We start from the raw sequence: 21,813 nt of genomic DNA, 5'->3' as shown, positions 1-21,813 counted from the left end.
ACAGGCTCTACCGTAGGGACGGGCTGCATCTTAATGGGGAGGGTGCAGCTGTGCTGGGGGATAAGATGGCTAGAAGGCTGGAGGAGTGTTTAAACTAGGGACTGGGGGGAGGGTAAAATGAGAAATAGTGGGGTAGCCAGTGTAACTAGCGATCTGGGTCCAAGCAAAGGGAATGGGGGTCGAGCAGGGGGTCGGGTTAGTACAGTGAGAATTGACAGATCAGCCATAAGTACGAATAGCAACAAAACGAATTTAAAAAACAAAAAAAATGATATAAATTGTATGACCACAAATGCAAGAAGTCTGATTGGTAAAGTGGGTGAGCTTGAAGCGAGAATGACTGATGAAAACTATGATATAGTCGGAATTACGAAAACATGGCTTGATGATAAGTGCGATTGGGCGGTGAATTTGTAGGGGTACAATCTCTTCAGAAGAGACCGAAGGAACCAGAAAGGGGGAGGAGTATGTCTGTACGTCAAATCGAACTTGAAGTCGAGGCTACGGGAGGATATAGGGGTAGGAGACGAACAGGTGGAATCTCTGTGGGTAGAAATACAGGGAGGAAACAATAACAAAATCTTGATAGGGGTCTTCTATAGACCACCAAAAGCAACAGAAGAAACTGAAAACTTACTACTAAGGCAGATAGAAGAGGTGTCAAAGCGCAACGAAGTAATTATCATGGGGGACTTTATTTATCCAGATATAACATGGGAGAAGGAAACCTGCAAATCTCACAGGGGTGATAAGTTCTTGAGAGTAATTAAAGACAATTACCTGAACCAACTTGTGCAGGAACCAACAAGAGGGAGGGCCATTCTGGACCTAGTACTAACCAACAAACCGGAACGTATAAAGGGGGTGCAGGTTGAGGGGCACTTGGGGAACAGTGACCACAATATAATCAACTTCCAGCTGTCAATCAATAGGAAGCCTTATCAAGGAGCGACAAAGAAACTAAACTTTAGTAAAGCAAAATTTGATGAGCTCAGAACTACTATCGGTAACATTAATTGGGACAACATCCTCAAAAATAACGGTACAGAGGACAAATGGGAAAAGTTTAAAAGGATCCTAATCACCTCATGTGAGCAGTTCATTTCCTTTAAAAATAAAAGAAACTCAACTAAAAGGAAACCAATGTGGCTCGACAAGACGGTAAAAGGGGCAATAAACGAAAAAAAGAAAGCATTCAAACTACTAAAGCAAGAAGGCGGCGAAGAAGCGCTAAAATCATACAGGGAAAAAAACAAAATATGCAAAGATACGATCAAAACTGCCAAGGAGGAAGCAGAAAGATGGATCACCAAAGAGAGCAAAAACAACCCGAAGCTATTTTTCAACTATATCAACAGCAAAAGGATTTGCAGGGAGAGGGCTGGCCCTTTAAAAAACAATGCAGGAGAAATCATTGATGATGACGAAGGGAAAGCAAATCTACTAAACAGTTTCTTCTCAAGTGTATTCACAAACGAAAAGGAAATGCCACACGAGATGCAGGGGAATAAAACGAACCCCTCACAAAATATCTCATACCTAACGCAGGAGGAGGTGCGGAAGCGTCTAAAGAAAACTAAAATTGATAAATCACTGGGCCCAGATGGATTACACCCAAGGATACTAAGGGAACTAAGTGACGAGATAGCTAGGCCGCTATACCTAATATTTCTGGACACTATCAAGACCGGTGTAGTACCATTGGATTGGCGCATTGCCAACGTGGTTCCAATTTACAAAAAAGGGAGCAAAAGTGAGCCTGGTAACTACAGGCCAGTAAGTCTCACTTCAGTAACGGGAAAATTTTTCGAGGGGATTCTGAGAGACGCCATCGATGAGTACCTTAAGGAGAATAAGAGAATAACTCCTCACCAGCATGGATTCATGAAGGGTCGCTCATGTCAGACAAATCTGATCAGTTTCTACGATGAAGTAAGCTCTAAGCTGGACCAGGGAGAATCTATTGATCTTGTATATCTGGACTTCTCTAAAGCCTTTGACACCGTGCCACATAATAGGCTAATATACAAAATGAGGCAGCTCGGACTGGGCGAAAACGTTTGTAAGTGGGTAAAAAATTGGCTCAATGATAGAAAGCAGAGGGTGGTAATAAATGGTTCGTACTCTGATTGGACCACAGTCGCTAGCAGGGTGCCACAGGGTTCAGTATTAGGCCCTACTCTGAGAGAGCACTCACAGTGAACTGCAGAATGTTATTCCTCCATTGGACAACACCTGCAGACAGAGGGGTAGAGTCAATGCTAGTGAAGTGTATGGGGGACTTTACTGCTGAGAATTCAGTCATCAGAGGTCTGACAAAATGTAAATTAATCAAATTGGCAGCAGCGCCCGAATCAATAAAGGCTTGCCCGGATCGACTAAAATTCCGGAAGCCAACTTGACAAGGCACCAACAACTTAGGGAGTACCTGTGATCCTAGGCGATCCTCCCGACAATCAGCTCAGATCTGCAGTTTTCCGCCGGTCCAGACTGCTGTCGCAGATGTCTCTGAGGACAGGTTGCTACACGATGTCTGGCTTTCCCACAGTAGAAGCAAAGATGGTGAGTCATCCGGAACCGTTACCGTTCCTCGGGCCTTAGCTGGTCCACTTCCATAGGCTCGGCACCAGGAGTTGGCTTGGAAGAAGTGGAAGCGGATCTGGAAGATTCCCTAGTTTTACAGGCCTGACGTTCCTCTGTTCTAGATCTCAGCCTCCTGTAAGCTTTTACTGCCAATTCCATTGCCTCATTGAGTGTTACGGGAGCGGGATGAGAAATAAGTAGATCCTTGACATCATCAGAAAGACCCAACAAAAACACATCTTTGAGGGCACTATCGTTCCAAGAGGTTTCACCAGCATACTGTCTAAACCTAAAGCAATAGTCCTCTACCCACTGCTGCCCCTGACGTAGAGACATGAGCTGTGACACCGCCAACCCCGCCTGACCCGGCTCATCAAAAATACCTCCTAGTTCCTGAAAAAATGAATCCACTGACTGCAGGCAAGCCGAACTCTCTGGTAAAGAGTAGGCCCATGTCTGGGGGGGACCCCGCAGTAGGGACATAATCAATCCCACTTTCTGGGACTCTGAGCCGGAGGAACCGGGCCGCATCCAAAAATACAGTCTACATGCCTGCTGAAAAACAAAAAACGTGCTTCTCTCTCTTGAAAATACCTTGGGGAGAGGACACTTGGGCACAGGGATAGACGGGGCGGCAGAAACCTGTACCAACGCTCGCTGCTCCTGGGCCACCATGCGACCGAACAGGTCTTGGAACACGCCCACTAGATCCTGCAACTGACTAGCAAGGACATTCATAGTCTCCATTGGGGAGTCACAGAAAACCCACAGGGCAATTTTAAGGGCAAGTTATTATGTTACGGTATCCTACCCACCGATACGCCAGCCCGGATTGCCCATGAACTTACCCGAAACCCCCTGTCCCTGCCTACTTGCCTCCACTCCTGGCTAACCCCAGGAGAGCAACTGGGCGGCGGTCCCTGCTCTCACTAGGGACTGAGAGGGGGAGATACTCACTCCCACAGCACCAACAGTGGAAAGATTATGATTTCAGTTTTCTCTATGTTAATTTTTAGAATGTAGGAAGAGAAGAAATATAATATAGCTGATAGATGCTTTAGGATAGCAAAGAGGTAATATCTGGGTCAGAGAGGTAGATTTAGGTGTCATCAGTATAAACGTGGTACTGAAAACCAAGGGATTCTATGAACAGTCCTAGACCAAAGGTGTGGATGAAGAGGAGTAGGGATCCCAGGACAAAGCCTCAAGGGGCACCCACACGGAAAGGGGGAAGCAAGAAACTGGTGTATGAGGAGGACTCTAAAAGTTCTGTCAACGAGTTATGAGGAGATCCAGAAGAAAGTCAAGTCTGTGAGGCCAAAGGAGGAGAGTGTTTTTAACAGTAGGGAGTGATTGACTGTGTGAAAGGCAGAGGGCAGGTCTAGAAGGAGAAGCAGAGTATTGTTTTGTGGGCTTTGCTGTTTACAGATGATTAGTGACTTTCTTTAAGGCAGTTTCCATAGGATGTTGAGTATTGTTATTTCATACATTTAAAGGGGTTGTACCAGAATCAACTTTAATCACTTATCCAAAAGATAAGCCAGTGTTTCCCAACTCCAGTCCTCAATGCACCCCAACAGGTCATGTGTTCAGAATTTCCTCAGTATTGCACAGGTGCTATAATTATAACCAATGTCTCAGACATTGCCACAGGTGTTCTTACTATAGGATACCCTGAAAACATAACCCCGTGCCTTGAAGACTGGAGTTGGGGAACCGTAGGAGAAGAGATAAAACTCTGAAGGGTGGTGGTCTCAGCGGTGAGATCCCCACTAATCCCACCTGCAGTGACATCAGATTGAATGCATGCATGACCGCCTCTCCATTCATTTCAGGAGAGCTGATAGAAATAGCCAGATGTTTGTACTTAGTGATCTCCAGCAGTTCCATTAAAAATAAATGATATGGCACTGTGCATGCGTGACCACTGTTCCATTCAATCTTCGCCTCATTGCGAGGGTGCAGCGAGCACACAGTGAAAAGGAAAGGGTTCATTGGACCCCTTTTCATTGGATCGTGGGGGGCTATGCATAGGTGACAAAAGTTGATTCTGGTATAACCCCTTTGAAGTATGTTCAAAGGATATGCCATAAATGTCTGATACATCTCTAAGACTCACACTTCTCGCCAGAATAGAGGTCCCGTGTCCCCATCCCAGTTCACCTCTGCAGCTACTAGCTGCCAGGATTAAGAAAACAGCCACAATGGCAGTTCTTCACTGTTTCCGAAACTCCCATAGAAGTAAATGGATGTTAAACAAACGGGATAGCACAGCAAGCTATGCCGTTTCCACAACTTGGGAGTTATGGAAGCAATGCTACACTGATTCCATAATACCCATTTAGTTCTATGGGAGTTGTAGAACCATTGTAGAACAACAGGTCCAGCTGTTTCTGTAATTCCTATCAACCGGAAGCATTGGCAATAGGACGACTTTTACCATCTCAGCCAAACTGAGATGGGAATATTCCTTTAGGGTAAGTTTACAGGCAGCAGAAAATAGTGCTAATTGTGAAGTGGTTTTGATTCGGATATGACGGGGACATTGGTGCGGATTTTCCACTGCCGAAAACCGGCACCTTTGTCCGCTATGTGTGAACCTACCCTTAATGATTAAATTATTGTTGTCTATAGGTAACACTAGGGGGAACTCACAGCTTCCAATGAAATGATATATTTGAGGCTAATTTTCCCTAATGGGCAGCTGCTAGCAGCTTTCTTTTTAAAGAGGACCTGCCTGCTTTGCCAGGAGTGTGCCAGAAGTCTCCCAAAAATTCTGGAGGGCAGACATTTCCTGTTATTTAAATGATATTTAGCATAAATATTCAGATATTATAAATAATTATGTAGCCATAATTCTAGTGGATTCCCAATAGTCCTTTATAATAATCAATTGTGGTTCTGCGGATATGATTTTGTGTTGTAAAATGTGAAAACCTGAGAATGGAACAAAATGTACTGAAATGTAGTGTTAATAATTTGGTGATGCTTACAGCGACTGTCAGAGTTGATTGTAATCTCAGCTTGCCCTCTTTATTTCTGACTGCAGGAGTTATATTGAGATCGGTGTGATTGTACCATCTACTGTGTAGACAGAATATTAGTTAAAAAGAAACAAAGAAAATATTCCCTTAATTGTTAGTTATTAACGCTGTAATGGTAAATGTAAGTAAGCAGCAGCAAATAAAGGCACAAACTGGGCAACTTCCCCATTAGTCAGAGGTTTATATGACTATCTGGATGTTGCTATGATCTCCACATTTAAGTGCAGAGGTATTTTCGTAATGAAAAATCATATCCTGTGAAAAAGCCTCATTGGTAGTGCAGCATCCCGTAGAGTGACCCCGGACACATGGCATGCGCTGAGGAGCTGGGAGGGCAAGATGCTGGCTTGTCACATCGGCACTCACCTTGCTCCCTCCCGGAGGGATGCAAACAGTGAAGGCCAGGGCAGCGCTGGGCCGCTTCCAAACACCCCCAGCATGGGGATACCCAATAAACATTAGAACAGGTGAAGGGGTGTCACGGGTGACGCCACTGTTTCGGTACCCACTGATATGAACATAGGCGGGGAAATAATTGAGCCACAGACAAGGTTATAGTACCTCAAGGCGCCAAGGAACGGTCAGGGCCTGGAATAACTTTACTGAATAATAACTTCAAACGATACAAGGCAAACATCAGCAGTATTCCAAGTGCAGGCAAAATGAAATATATATATATATATATATATATATATAGACAGACTTGATGATGAGTACCTCCACACAGTGATCCCAGCCTTCAGGACGCCTACGTGTGACAACTGCAGATGGGTAGCTTGACCCAGCTGTCCCAGACTTCAGGACGCTTAGGTATGAACAGTTGAGGAAAAAGAAAGGGTACCTGTGCACTGGGCCTTGAGAGAGTCTCGCTCACTGGCTGCTCACTCTCTCCCTTGGGGGCTCACTCCATTTTCATTACAGCAACCAGCACTCCGGGAAACCTCTCTTACTCTTCCATGCTCCACTACATGAGGGCTGAAAGTGCCCCCATGTAGCTGGACCTCTTCACTCCGACTCCAGAAGACATTGACTCCTTTCCCGCTCTCAAGCACTCACATTTATCCCCTCTCTCACACCACGTGACAGGACAGAAATTGTTACATTTACAGGCAGTCAGCTCATACTTTGCAGACATTAACCCATCACATGCTGCAGCTGTGCAATACACATAACAGAATGACAAGACAGTTTTGCACAAAGCATCTACATAAGACAGACATGTATGATATTACAGAGGAGGCCAGGAAATCATGTACTGGGCCACTACAGTTGTGATGAGCGATTAGTGGAATAATGGGTTTGTGTTTCATTATAGGGATGATTTCATGAAAATCATAGTGAATTGGGACAGTTGATTCTGGCTCCCATTATAGTCAATAGGAGTAAAAATTGAATTCACTAATTTGCCCTTCAGATGGTCCCAAATGCAGTCAAACATCCTGCATTTTGCATGAGAATATAGTCATACATGTGGGAAACACTGTGTTCCTCCCAAAAATTGGTAAAAATAGTGTTCAGTGGTGTGCGAGACAATCATAGCACAGGAATGTCAATGAAAACATAAGAAGGCCCACATAGGGTCTCCTAGATTTTAAAAATTACCTCGAGGAAGACAGCAGGTGTGCTGCTCATTTTAAAAGCAATGTCATAAATTTCACAAGGAGAATTTCTGCCACGTGAACACAACACTCAAGCACGGACCTTCTCCAAGGAACAGCTGTATAGCTATCAAAAATTTTGCTATGTGAGACAGCAGGTGTCCTGCTTGTTTTAAAAGCAATGTTATATAGTTTGTAAAGGACACATTCTACCAGGTAAACAGAACAGCCAAGTATGGACCTTCTCCAAGCAAAAGCTGTAGAGCTACATACAACTGTTTTTTATGGTTTAGAAAATTTTCATTTTTGGAAAAGGAGGAGGGCGAAACTTAGCAAAAGTAGAAGAAGGAGCAGCAGTACCACCACCACCACCAGCAATAGTACCTTGAGGGCAGAGTGTGCTCTTCGAGGAAATATGAGAGCTGACATATTTTTCATTTTTTGGGGAAAGTAGAAGAAATATGGCAGAAGCAAGAGAAGGAGAGTAGCCTCACCACCACTGCTGACATGTTTCCAAGCTCTTGCTTTCTTCATGTTTCCTTTTTATTCATTTATTTTTGCTTACTTTTTAGTATCGTTTTATGTACCTTATCAGCTAACTTTGTAGTATGCATAAAACCACTGCTAAATAGACCTGCAAAAAATTTGTGGTGACAAGACTGGTGACTTTGAATGATGTCTGAGGCCACTGACACGCACTGTGTGTATTTGCTGTTTCCCTGTGCGTTTTTCTTTTTGTTTTACGTTAACACAAAAAGCACAGCCAACTAAATAAGCCACAATTCCAGGGAGGCATAATATTTGAGAACAGAAGGCCCCAGTGTATAGCTTGTGTCTTTATGAGCTGTACCTGTTTGGTGCAGCATGACTAAATTCTCCAAACCCCACTGCTAGCTGAGTGGCTAGACTGGTGACTGGTGACTTTGAATGATGTCTGAGCCACAAACAGAGAACTGAAATATTTCCATGCCAAATCATATTTTGTCTGTCTGCTTTCCAGCTATACACATTGACAGCAGTAGAAATATACCCTCACCCAATGTACAGACCAGATTTTGTATAGACATATAAACGTGCTGTATGTTCTCTGCTGGTAAACAAGCTTTCAGCAATATATCCTTAGCAGAATATCTGTCCCTAACAACAGACCATGTGTTATACAGGCATATAAATGTGATGCAGCTTCTCTGTCCTGTGCTCATCTGTAAAATGACCGGTGGTTACACTGTGCCTATGTTATATATGGCTAGGTCATGTAATGCAGGCGTCCAATGATACTGCTGCCCATATGCAAGATGGAGGACACACTTGATGACATCAGCAAGGCACACAGGCTGCTGATTGGCTCCATGCTGACCTCTCTAGCAGGGATTATGAGAAATTTTATTTTTTCATGATTTTCACCAAAAATTATGCACACCCCTACCAGCCGATAGAATGATCCGCCAGAGGGAGGTTTAAAAATACAAAGTACATGTGGTCGAGGTTCTTTGGTTGTGTTGTGTCTTGGAAACCATGGTGATATCATCCAGAAAAGGGTATCTTCTTCTATGAGGAAACTGGTCACTGAGCTTCCTTGGTTTACATTTCCTGTTCTGTAGTGATTAATTTTTAGTTTATGGGATAGGATCAATGTCATCTCATTATCATCACAGGCAGGAATACTGTCTCATACATGTGAATCGGGTGCATCTGCCCATGGTTGATCTATCTTAGCCACTTAATCTTGCTCACACATTCCACTTAGGCCGCCAACTGAGCATAGATCATATGCCAACACAAGCCATACACCCCAAACTCTCACCGTCACCATCCCTGGAGAAAGGACCTGCATACACACACACCCACACTGCTTTCCAAGAAAGTGTTAATACCAACAAAGTCTCCGGGTCACAGCCACAAGTTCTTACAATAAAAATAGGATATACCGTTTTTCCACAAAAATAAGCCCTACCCCTATTTTCAGGGGAAAAGCTTGAAATATAAGCCTTCCCCCAAAAATAAGCCGTAGCAAATTGAAAAAAAAATCAAAAACCTCAATGCTCACATAGCCGGCAGTGTCTGAGTCTCTCACGCTGGCCTCTGGGGCTGCAGCAGGCTTCTGTGAACTCTCCTTCTGGTGACAGGGCTTTAAATACCCCACCTCCAGCAAGCGAGTGCTGTGATTGAATCGATTGTCAGCCAATCAGAGCCGGCGCTCAATCATTCACAGCCATTCAGTGAATGACATCACTAAATGGCTGTGATTGGCTCATCGAGCGCCGACTCTGAGTGGCTGAGCCAGGGCGCTCATGAGCCAATCACAGCACTCGCTTGCTGGAGGTGGGGTATTGAAAGCCCCGTCACCAGAAGGAGAGTTCTGTGTGAACACTGAGGACACTGCAGCCTGCCGCATCAGCAGTGCCAGGGACCCAGACACTATGGACCAGGTGAGTATAAGACTCTACCCCCCCCCCCCCTTCCGAAAATAACACACTGTGCCTCTTTTGGGGCAAAAATAAATATAACACAGTGTCTTATTTTAGGGAAAACATGGTATTTAAAATGACATACAATAAATGCAAAACAATTATGAAAATAAGATAAGAATATACAGAAACTTAGAACTTAAAGGAATTCTAAAGCCTTTGCATTCCAGAGGGTGGATGGAAAATGGCGCACATTCCAGCTGCTATCTATGAACGACTACCTGTTTGCTGTGAATGACGTCGGGCAGCCCTGAACGATCTCCGGCCCGCTCTATCTCCATTCACTCAGTGATGATCGTCCCTGTGTTCAACATAATCATGTAAAGAAAGTAAAATACTAAAGACAGAATCAAAAAATAAAAAGATTTTCCAAAGAGTACGTGTCGGTGCCAGGTTCAGTTAGAAAAATGAGACTGTACATAATCACTGAGAAGGAAAAATCAATAGGCATCTGACATATTCCTGGCACTACTATAAAGCATTTAGAAGGAACAGGTCAGTGATTTTGAGCAGTCCTTGTAATCTTCTAAACCTCTTTTCTTACATTATATAATCCTCTTTGTGTTCTAGATGCTGCTAATGCTGTCATTTTGAATGCACTTTGTTATTAAGCATAGTACTAATAGTTTTCTATGATTCTGTATGATCTCTGACGGATCACAGTTCATTTGTCATAGGATTTCATGACCTACTCAGTTTTGCAGAACATTTTAAAAAGATTCGTCATCTTGAAATTGCCCTTCTGTCCTGCAGCTACAGACGTCTTTCCCTCCAATTCACCTCAGTCTCATCTCCAACTCTAAGCAGCTGGATAGAAAACTCAAGGATCATGCATCAAACTCAGATCTTTCTAGAGAAATACGAGGAGAAAAGATTAATTTACCACAAGTGGAAAAAGCATTAGAGAAAACCCCCAAACCTGCTAAGACATTCCTTGACAAGTCCAAATATTCCAAGGATTTTGGATGCACCGCTAGTAATCAAGTAAATGTGCCTACATTTCCTTATGACGGTCAAAAGGAAAGTAGACTGGAAAAGCAAACTTGGCTGGAGGTACCAGTTGCGAAGACCTCAGACCGCTTATCTCCTGAGACGAAGCTTCCAGAATGTCAGTCATGCAAAAGTGAGAAGAAAATCAGAAGTGATTACGACAAGATCCTTATGCAGGCAAAGAGGGAAAAAGAAGCCCTTCAGCTGAAGGTTAGTGAGTTAGAGGCTGAGCTGAGAAAACTAGAAGAAGTCAATAAGAAGTCCAAAGAAGAACATGAATGTACATCTGTCAGTTTGGTAAGTTGGATTAAGTTACTAACAAAGTCTACTTGATCTTTTTGTGGAGCATAATTTTAAAACATTGCTCAGACATTCAAGACTCATTGATTAAATAAATAAAATAAATCTAGTTATTTGTATAGCGCCTTGAGCCGGCTACCTGAACCTCGCGGAAATTGTACTTGCAACCTTCAGGTCGTGAGGGAGAGCTTAGGACTGCATTTCTGCTACCTTAGCACTCTGCGCCACACAAGGTCTTGACAGTCTTTCCTTTTTAAGAGAGATTTTACTCATTGAGTAGTATTGCTCAATAGACTCTTAAAGGGGTTGCATCGTGAAGATCAAGTCATTGCCATTCCCGTTTCTAAATACCCCTGACAATCATTTGTTGCCAGAGGTAGATGCGGACAGCAATCTATTACAGCTGCAGGGTAAATGTAGAATGGTATGGCAGCTATTCAAATGAATAGCTGTTGATGAAATACATGGACAAGTCAGTTTCCATAGAGTAGGAGTCGCTGACAGCAGCTTTCTATTCAGGCTCATAGAGAGAGAGGTCCCAAGCGGAGATCCCACCCCTAAGCCCTGTTAGAATCCGCTTACATTCTGCCGGGATATTTTATAGCTCATTCATGTGCTGCAGAAGCAATGGGTCAAATTGTATGGTTTAAATTGAAAAGATGGCTTGAATTGCAATTAAATTAATCAGGGTGCAGATCCGCTGGCCAATCCACAGCAGTATTCTCAGTTGATTCACAGGCCAATGCCAGCCATTTATAGTGAGTGGTGGGGATCAGCCACTTTACACAGCGCTGGGAGACAGACCTTGGAAGAGCCTGTTCTGGGTGAGTATGAAAAATAAAATAGCGATGATCCTCTTTAAAGGAAGGTAGCAATGGATGACATAAAGCAGAAAGTCTATGCATTCCTTGTAATCTGTAACATGATTCTTTGGATGCAGGAAGCGCCATATAAAGGAAGCCTATTCTTGGAAAGTTGTGAGAATAATTACAAGAATAAAGTTACTATAAATTGTGAAACCTATCGAAAGCTTGAGAAGAGCAACAGAGAGAAACAGGAGAAGATTGTGAGTAAATTCAACGAGATTATACAGTTTGTATCTCTTAGAGTGAACAGTTCTTTGTCCCTCTTTGTCAGTGTTTCCCAACCTTTTCAGCCTTTGGGCACCCATGGGAAAAAAGATGTTACCATGGGGCACCCCTACCAAAAGTCACGTAGTTTATAACAACGTATGATTTTACCTCCGATATTCCGAACACCCCCGTGACCTTTAGTGAGTGCAGCACTGCTGGCCACTTCGGAATCACCTGTCAGTGGGACTGCACTAACTAGAGGCCGCCAGGTGCCCGGTTAAGGAGGCACCAAGAGCGCAATGATATTGGAGGTTTGAGGGAGTGTGGTATCACTCATAATGAGGGTGCTGCTTGGAAAAACCAATTGTCAGTTGAGTGATTTCCCAAGCTTGCAGCCAGGGCAGACCGGTTGGGAATCACTGCCCTATGTTCTATACATGGTTGAGCAGGGGCACAGCTGTGGCAGGGTTCTGGTCGGGCATATACCCTCAGTGCCAGGGGTGCCTACAATGCTCACTGCCTTGGCTAGGGTATTTAAATCAGGACTAGGACAATAAACTGCTTTTACCCCTGATAATTCTGCAGACCTTGTTCATTTTGCAGTAAGAACCATGCTAGATGTGACAATCTTAATACCCCCAGCCGGTATAAGGAGGGGTGTCTGATAGTGATTAGAGGTGACAGAGAAGTCTTTCCAGAAGTATCTAACTCTTCAGGCAGTATAAATTCCTGTCTTCTTTCTTCATTAAATTCAGTTTATTCGTTGTGCTCATTTTTCCTGCATTCAACACCTAATTGTTTTCACATCTGCGTCGGAGGTTCCATTTTCCTACTCCATTATGGGAGCAGGAATCCCCTGTTCCATCATATGTTGGAACCGGACAGGACCGAATGAACACCATTGATTATAATGGGGTTTGTTTGGTTTCCACTCACCTGTTCGGCATTTTACTGGACGAAAAAGTACTGCATGAAGGACTTTTTCCTTCAGTATTTTGTGCCAGATCTGCGATGGAACCTCCAAATGAGATTTCAGTGTAGATCTGAAAAAAGACATGATGTTATGGCTTTTATCTAATTCGTTATATTTGTAATTTTAGCACTAGATGCAGTTTTGGCATATTTGCGCTTTCTTGAAATATTAGGATTCTTTCACTTCGTAGGAATAGAATGCACATAAAATGAGAGTTATAACAGGATTAGAGAAAAACCTAACTTGTTGCAGATTAACTTTATCTCACAAGCTCAGGGCTGTAGTAAGGCTCTGTAACAGAGTGAACATAACCTTCTATGAATCCATAATGTACCTTGTTGGACCTCCTAAATAGATGTAACTTTGGCCCCTTTGCAAAACTTATTTAAAAAGTTGTCCGGTTACTTTTTCAAATCTAAATATGATGTGGTAAAATAACAAATCAAGCAGTACTTACCGGTATGATCCAACGATCCAGGGCTACAGCCCCGCTGTTGTCCCTGTCTCTGTTGACAGCGGAAATCAGGTGACCGCTACCTGCCAATCAGAGCCCGCATCATCACCGTTTGGATGGCACCCAGGATGTGATGCCAAGAGAAAGGGTAGTGACACAGCAGCCTCTGATTAGCAAGCAGTAGTCACCTGACTTCTGTTGTCAACAGAGATCTGGAGAACAGCGGGCTGCACTGTTGGATCGCCAGTAAGTACTGCTTGATATGTTATCTTACCACATCAGCAAGTCATAATTAAATTTCAGAATAATTCATAATACTATCTTTCTCTTATACAGTACAAAAGTTTTAGATAGGTGTGGAAAGGGTTGCAAAGCAAGAATTCTTTTCAAAATTAGGAGTCTGACTGGCTCCAAATTTATTCTGCAGCAGCAGAACAACCCCAAACATCCAGCCAATGTCATTAAGAACTATCCTCAGTGTAAAGAAGAACATGGAGTCCTGCAAGTGATGATACGGTCCCCACACAGCCCTGATCTCAACATCATCCAGTGTGTCTGTGATTACATGAAGAGACAGAAGGATTTGAGCAAGCTACATCCACAGGAAGATCTGTGTTTAGTTCTGCAAGATGTTTGGAACAACCACCCAAATATTAATTTTGCTCATTTAGTTTGCATTTTGTAAATGGACAAAAATTAACTATTATCACTTCTATTTTTGAAAGTATTCTTACCTTGCAGCATTTTTGCCACACCTGCCAAAAACTTTTACACAGTACTGTATGTTAAAGGAACTTTTTGCACCCCCTCAAACTTCATTGCCTATGCACATGTGACTAAATCCTCCTCACCCACTATACTTATGTCCTCAGAAGTATGGAGTTTTCATAAATACCATGGACCCATGTGATCTCCATGTGCCACTGTAAGACCGGCTTCACACGGCCGAGAAAAATGTGTGAGATTTGTGCTTTGCAAGATGCCCAAATCTCGCACAAATATGAACCCCATTCTTTTGACTGGGGTCACACACGAGCGTTTTTTCTTTCCTGCATGGCAACGTGATGCGATGCTATGCAGAATACAAATCACAACATGTTCTATCTGGCTGTGTGATCTGACATCGTGGCCCCATTGAAAACAATGGCAGCAGCGCCAGCCGCAATGAAAGCAATGGGAGATAGTCTGCGATCCTTTGTTGCAGCTGTGACAGCCACGCCAGAGGATCCCTGCATTCCCGAAGTAGGGATTTCACATTCATAGCGAGTGCGATATGGAGCCAGGATTCATGGCCCTATATCGTGCTTGCCCGTGTGAAGTTAGCCTAAAGGACCATGCATGTAGCTTTGCCGTATGCTAAAACCCTGAGAAGGGGTCACTTTTCTCAATACAAGGTAAATCTTGAATGCAGAGTTTCTAATTATGCTTTTTTTTTCCTCATAGCAAAATTATTTCTCTTTTCATCCTACCTTGTCTGACATCTTATTCCTATTATCTACAGGCATCTGTCATATTTTCGTGGTTCTTGTTTCTGCTATAGGACTGTTTGCTAACAGAAATTGAAGAACTAAATACAAAGCTCAATACAAAAGAAAATGCTGAAAGAGACCAGGAACAGTTATTTAAAAGCAAGCAAACCAAATTGGTTTGTGATATGGAAGACTTGAGATTGCAGCTCGAGAAGGCCAAGGAGCGTGAAAAGCTGAAAGTCTGCTGTCTGGAGGGAGAGAAGGTACAGTGCACATGACACATTATTTCGGAGCCCCAGAATTCTTTGTTTTTGTATAGTGGCAATCACAATAGCTAGGTATCACTTGAGACCTAAACAGGGAACGAGACTTTATATGTAGAAGCAATCTATTATTTCATCTCATTCCTAATTTCTGGCTGTCTGATCAGATTTGTGAGATGATTTATCTGTAAATGAAATAACTGCAGCTCTTATGAGCCAGGAGACTGGGATTACCAGGATGACCTTATCTTCTGGAATCAAAGTCATGTATACAGTACTCCACGACAACAGAAAATTGCAGGTTTTACCTTTTTCTTTTCATCACAGAATAGACACCAGTAACAATTTGTATCTTTGTAAAATTACATTCCCATATTTAGGCAATATTTCTTGTAACCCTTTCCAATCCACTGTCTGACCTCTGAAGACATTATGATTTAAGGCTGTACAGCTCTGATGTTGGAAGACGCCCGTCGGGGTTCTCTTACTGTATATTGCCGACCTCTCTGCTGTCGGAGCCTATCCAACGTGTCACCTCATGCAGTACTGGCTTTAGCCAGCATATAGCGCCGTTGTATAACAGCAGAAAAAGAGTAAGCCCCCTAGGACAACCAGAATACAAATTGGATTGGAAAGGGTTAAAGAGTACTTTGAATAATCCAATAAGAGAAAGTTTTACTAACTAAAAGACTGATTGTATGAATAAATCCATAGTAAGTTAGGCCCCGATCACAGCTGAGTTTGGGCTCCGTTAGCGATTTCTGTTACTCTGTTCTGTTTTTGGAACTGAATTTATACGACTCGCTTTTTTTCCCATTGGTATCAATAATAGAAAAAAAACGGAGATGTTTCCATTTGAATCCGCTCTGATTACATTTCTTTTACAGGAACAATAGCGCAGCAGACTGCACTTTTTGGTTCTGCAATAGAATAGAAGTCAAATGGAGTGGTTTTAAGTAGAAATATTTTCCGTTTTTTGCAATCATTGATTTCGATGGGAGAAAAAATAGATCCGTTTAAATTCAGTTCGACTTCAGTTTCTCTGTTCCAAAATCAGAACGGTTGTGATTGGTTCATCGCACGCTGGCTCTGATTGGCTAAGTGCCACGGCACTCAGCCAATCAGAGGCAGCGCTTCCAGGAGGCGGGGATTTTCACATCCCTGACCAGGAAGAGGTGCCTGAAGACAAGTGCTGGGGACCGGGAAGAAGACATGGCAGAGCTGACAGCACTTTTTAGGTGATATATTTGTTTTTTTTATGCAGCTTATTTTAGGGCTTTTACAGTAGGATTTCCTAGTGTAAAAGTTGCATCACACCACACGAAAACCACATTTTCATGCAATGCAACAGAGAGAAAGGCTCAATAGGGAAACATGGGCTACAAAACACCACAAGTTGTGGGCATCTCTAGCAACCTGCAATTTTTTTTGTCTTACAATGTCGCAGGCTATAAAACATCACTAATGTGAAGGAACCCATAGGAAAGCATGGGCTTCACATACAAGTGATTTGTAGCACCGCAAGAAAATCATGCGATTTTGTCGACCATGTGAAAAGGCCTTACTGTTCACAATGTAACATAACATATTTTTTGTTCTCTATATACCCCAGAGTGCCATATTGTTTTTCTATGACTTACTATTACTCTACAGGCTGATATCCTCATGCAACTGGAGAAAACAAAGATGGAGCTGGAAAGGCTGAAGAAAAGGCGTTCACCAATAATAACTGAATTACCTAAGGAAAAGGTATGTTACAGGATGCATATATTAGTCTTTCTTTTACACTAAATTTTATAATCATAAATCATCACTGTGTTTATGTTTCTGACAGTAAGGGCCCATTCACACTGCTGCATTTTATGTCCGTATTACGCCCGTATTTTTCACGGACAGCATACAACACCATGGTTTTGCATTGGTGTATTCAGATGTGCATTTTTTACAGCATGCCATATAACAGACCTAAATTGCTCATTAAAGTCTATGGGATTGCCTAAAACTCAGCAAAAATGCAGCTGTTTTTTATGCATGTTGACAGGAGACAGTAGGAAAAAAAGTGACATCAAATGGGCCTTTTAGCATTTTATTTGCACATGGGAAAAACACAGTGAACACTGATCCAATACAGACTTAAAAAAATACACATATGCATTAAAAACACATGCAACATGGACAGACACACGCATTGAAATTAGTGCATCTTTCACGGACCAAAATTGCATACACTCATGTGTATGGGCCCTAAGAGATTCAGCAGTATATAGAAATATTTCCCAGTGTTTGCAAGCCACTTACCATATACTTAAATAAATTATATCAATTAAAGTACCTCCAAGGCAATGATCACACACTGTGCTGCACCTATAAAAACAACATGAGCTACATGTGAGTACCCCTTAAAGACATAGTGTGTAATCTTGGAGGACACTAGGGGTCTACAGCTCCCAGAGTATCAGAGCAGCAGGTGTTGACCCACCATACCACAAATCTATTTGGCTTGGGGCTACTCCTGAGGGTAGTACCTGGGGTCCCACAGTTGAGATCTGGTCTTCACTACAGGGACCACAGGCAGATGCCCTATAAGTAGTCTTGGTGTTGAGCCAACTGATGGATATTGGTCAGAGCAACCATAGCGCAGTACCGAAGGAGCAATCGGGGACATGATCAAGGAACAAAGCTGAGGTCAGTGCAAGCTGAGTTCTTCTGTTACGATATACTTAGCCAAGGGTCAGGACAGGCAACAGACAAGTATAGTGTAATCCAGAAACAAGTTAGGGTCAGGAATGGAGAAGACGAGGAAGGGTGAAATAGGTAGGGGTTGGATCAGGGGTCAGTCAAAATCAGAACGCACCTTTGCATACTGGACAGAACCAAATGCTAAGGCACCCTCCAGATGGGAAGAGGGTACTTTAAATAGTCAGCTGGCATGTTCAGATTGGCCAGTGATGGAAAAGCTGGGTGTACACGCTTGCCCTTTAAGAGGTAGGCCAGCACACATGCACATCCTTCAGGGGCAGTGACAGATGCCCTAGCCTATAGCCACTGGATAGAAAAGGTCGGAGAAGCTGGCAGCTGCAATCACCAACCAGGCTAGTACCCCCCACTTATGCCCCCTCTTTTTTTGTCTGAACTGCTCATGAAATTTCTTTAGGAGGGTTTGGGCATTGATAAACTCAGCTGGTTCCCAAATCTTCTCGTCAAAGGGACAAAATGCACCATTTTAGAAAAACAACCTACAGCCACCTAATTTATGCAACATGTTAAGGAACAAGGAAGGTCATATGTGTTTCCATGCAGACTCTAGTGAATGCAATGGCAACAACAATCCTGTGGGTCACTGGCAGGCAGCCATTAATGACAAGAAATGAAGTCTGCCGTCTTTTTAACTCTGGGATGACCAGCCTATCTGGAGTCATTACCTCAGGACAGTATGTGATGGTGCCTGGTAGAAGGAAGGTCTTTCCCAGTGGAATTTCCTTCAGGCATGAAGGGGTCACAGTGACAATATGGGCTGGATCAATTGTATGCTGTGGCTCAGGGCAGAGGTCAGTGGAGTCAAAGAAATAAGAGATGGCGTCTGCACATGTTCCTGTTGCGGGCCAGATGTGCAAACAAAAAACCAATTGTGCAAAGTAAAGAGACCATCAAGCTTGATGGGCATTCAGATGCTGGGTGATCTCAAGATAGGTCCAATTTTTATGATTTCTGTAGATTGAAACTGGGTGATTGGTCTCTTCAAGCAGATGCTTCCACTTCTTGAGAGCCAACTTGATAGCCTGTAGTTCTCTGTCACCAATTACTTAATTCTTCGCAACAGGAAAAAACATTTTAGAAAAGAAAACGCAGGTTTAGTTCTTACCCATGGGGTTCATTTGGTTGAGGATGGCTGTAGTCCCAATGGAGGTTGCATTAACCTCAAGATGGAAAGGCTTTCAGACATTAGGCTGATGAAGAACAGGAGTTGTGGAAAAAAACATATTTAAGTTTTAAAAAGGGGAAATTCTGTTTCCAATGGCCACTCTCTGTGATTCATTCCTTTCTTAGTAAGTGCAGAGATTGGTGCAGTGAGGATGAAAAAGTGAGTGATGAACTGTTGGTTATGGTTTACGAATCCTAGGAAATGATGGATTGCCATCAATCAGACCCTGTGGTCAAGACCAGTAAACAGTTTGTCGGGTTATAGGGAGAGAAAAAACGTAAACCCTTTTGATCTACTTTACATCTGTGAGGTATATATAGAGGAATGGTAAACTTACTTCACTGGAGGGATCTGGAATCTACCATCTCCCCCCAATCCAGGTTAGCTTGTAATGGACAGAGATATGCAGGTTGGCCCTCTACCTGTATACCTATACTATATGTATGTCTGAGTGTTTTCTTTGTTGGATACCTGCCAAATAAAGAAAGAAATAGAAGAAAGATTCCTGTGACCTGCATATCTCTGTCCATTACAAGCTAACCTGAGAGGGGGGGAGATGATAGGTTTCAGATCCTCCTAGTGAAGTAAGTTTACCTTACCTCACAGATGTAGCGCAAAAGGGTTAAAGTTTTTTCTCGCCCTACACTGTTCAATCCTGAGGTAGATCACCCCGGACGTGTCCCTTTGCTGCTCTCCCTATATCCATTGGAATTAAACACCTGAGAGGATCCTATTGAAGGCTGAAGCAGACCTTTGGTGTGGAGTCCTGTCTGGCAGCAGGCTCCATACCAGGTGACTCCACTATTATTCATACTATTTACATATATTTTTTGGTTATATCTCCATTCCTGGAGCGTGGTCACTTCATTACTGATAGTTTGTCAGGGTCCATTTGGAGACCCGTATCAGAGATGATGCACCCCAGAAAAGTCAGGCTAGTTTGTTTGAAAAGACACTTCTCCAACTACATAGTAACATAGTATGTAAGGCTGAATGAAGACAGTGTCCATCTAGTCCAGCCTGTCTATCCTCCTGTGTTGATCCAGAGGAAGGCAAAAAACCCCAAGGGCAGAAGCCAATTAGCCCTTTTGTGGAAAAAATTCCTTCCCGACTCCCTAATGGCAATCAGACTATTCCCTGGATCAACCCCTAATAATTCCTACCTGCCTGTATACCCGGATTGACAATTAACCTAAGATTTATATCCTATAATGTCCTTCCTCTCCAGAAAGACATCAAGTCCCCTTTTAAACTCCTCTATGGATTTTGCCATCACCACTTCCTCCAGCAGAGAGTTCCACAGTCTAACTGCTCTTACAGTAAAGAATCCCCTTCTATGTTGGTGATGAAACCTACTTTCCTCTAATCGTAGCGGATGTCCTCTTGTTACCGTCATAGTCCTGGGTGTAAACAGATTATGGGAGAGATCCTTGTATTGTCCCCTCATGTATTTATACATAGTTATTTGATCACCTCTTAGCCGTCTTTTTTCCAGGGTGAATAATCCCAATTTGGATAGCCTATCTGGGTATTCCAGTCCCGTCATTCCATGTATTAGTTTAGTTGCCCTTCTTTGAATCCCCTCAAGCACTGTGACATCTTTCCTGAGCACCGGTGTCCAGAATTGTACACAGTATTCCATGTGGAGCCTGACTAGTGCCTTATATAATGGAAGGATAATGTTCTCATCCTTCGCCCCTATACCTCTTTTAATGCACCCCAAGACTTTATTTGCCTTTGCAGCAGCTGACTGGCATTGGTTACTCCAGTTTAGTCTACTATCCACTAATACCCCCAGATCCTTTTCCATATCACTTTTTCCTAGCGCTACTCCATTAATCAAATATTGGTGACATCCGTTTCTCCTGCCCATGTGCATAGTCTTACATTTTTCAACATTGAACTTCATTTGCCATTTTCCTGCCCAAGCCCCCAGCTTATCCAGGTCCGTTTGTAGCCGCACATTGTCCTCTGTTGCATTTATTATATTGTATAATTTTGTGTCATCTGCAAATATTGATATTTTGCTGTGCAGTCCCTCTATCTGGTCATTGATAAATATGTTGAACAGAGTGGGGCCTAATACTGAACCCTGTGGCACCCCGCTAGCGACTGTGGTCCAATCAGAGTACGAACAATCTATGTACCCTGAGATGTAATACTGTCCGTTGGGCAATCAGGTCTAGGGGGAAAGGATATCATCCGTGTAGATTACGAAATAATTGTACAGCAGGTCTTAAAATACATCATTTACAAACTCCTGAAAGACTGTTTGTGCATTAGAGTCTGAAGGGCATAACTAGGTACTCGCAGTACCCATCACGAGTGTTGAAGGCAGTTTTCCATTCATCATCCTCACAGATGTGGATCAGATTGTTCGCATTCTGCAAGTCAAGTATTGTGAAGATCTTGACTGTCAAGGTTCTGTCAAACAGCCCAGTAATTAAAGACAAGGGGCATTTATATTTTTACAGTAACTGCACTCAAAGCACAATAGTGAATACAAGGACAAAGACATCCATCATTCGTTTTTACAAAGAAAAATCTCGCTCCCGTAAGAGAAGAGGAATTTTACATGAAGTCTTGTTTCAGGTTCTCCTTGATATGAGCCAACATAGGCTCTGTCTCTGGAAGGGAACAATGGACATACACGGCCCCTAGTAAAAGCGGTGACAG

General features: G+C 42.9%; 1 protein-coding gene across 1 annotated transcript in view; it reads left to right on the top strand.

Annotated features, from left to right (window-relative positions):
* LOC136620754 (myosin-6-like) overlaps positions 1-21,813 on the top strand; it is a 101,740-nt gene that overhangs the window by 70,212 nt on the left and 9,715 nt on the right. The window contains exons 4-7 of the mRNA XM_066595723.1: positions 10,447-10,980; positions 11,924-12,049; positions 15,024-15,215; positions 16,869-16,964. Of these exons, the coding sequence (XP_066451820.1) occupies positions 10,447-10,980; positions 11,924-12,049; positions 15,024-15,215; positions 16,869-16,964 (948 nt within the window). The remainder of the gene's footprint in view (positions 1-10,446; positions 10,981-11,923; positions 12,050-15,023; positions 15,216-16,868; positions 16,965-21,813) is intronic.

The sequence above is a fragment of the Eleutherodactylus coqui genome, chromosome 3 (assembly GCF_035609145.1).
Source record: "Eleutherodactylus coqui strain aEleCoq1 chromosome 3, aEleCoq1.hap1, whole genome shotgun sequence".
NCBI classification, from domain to species: Eukaryota; Metazoa; Chordata; class Amphibia; order Anura; family Eleutherodactylidae; genus Eleutherodactylus; species Eleutherodactylus coqui.
This window is presented reverse-complemented; position numbering and strand designations above follow the sequence as displayed.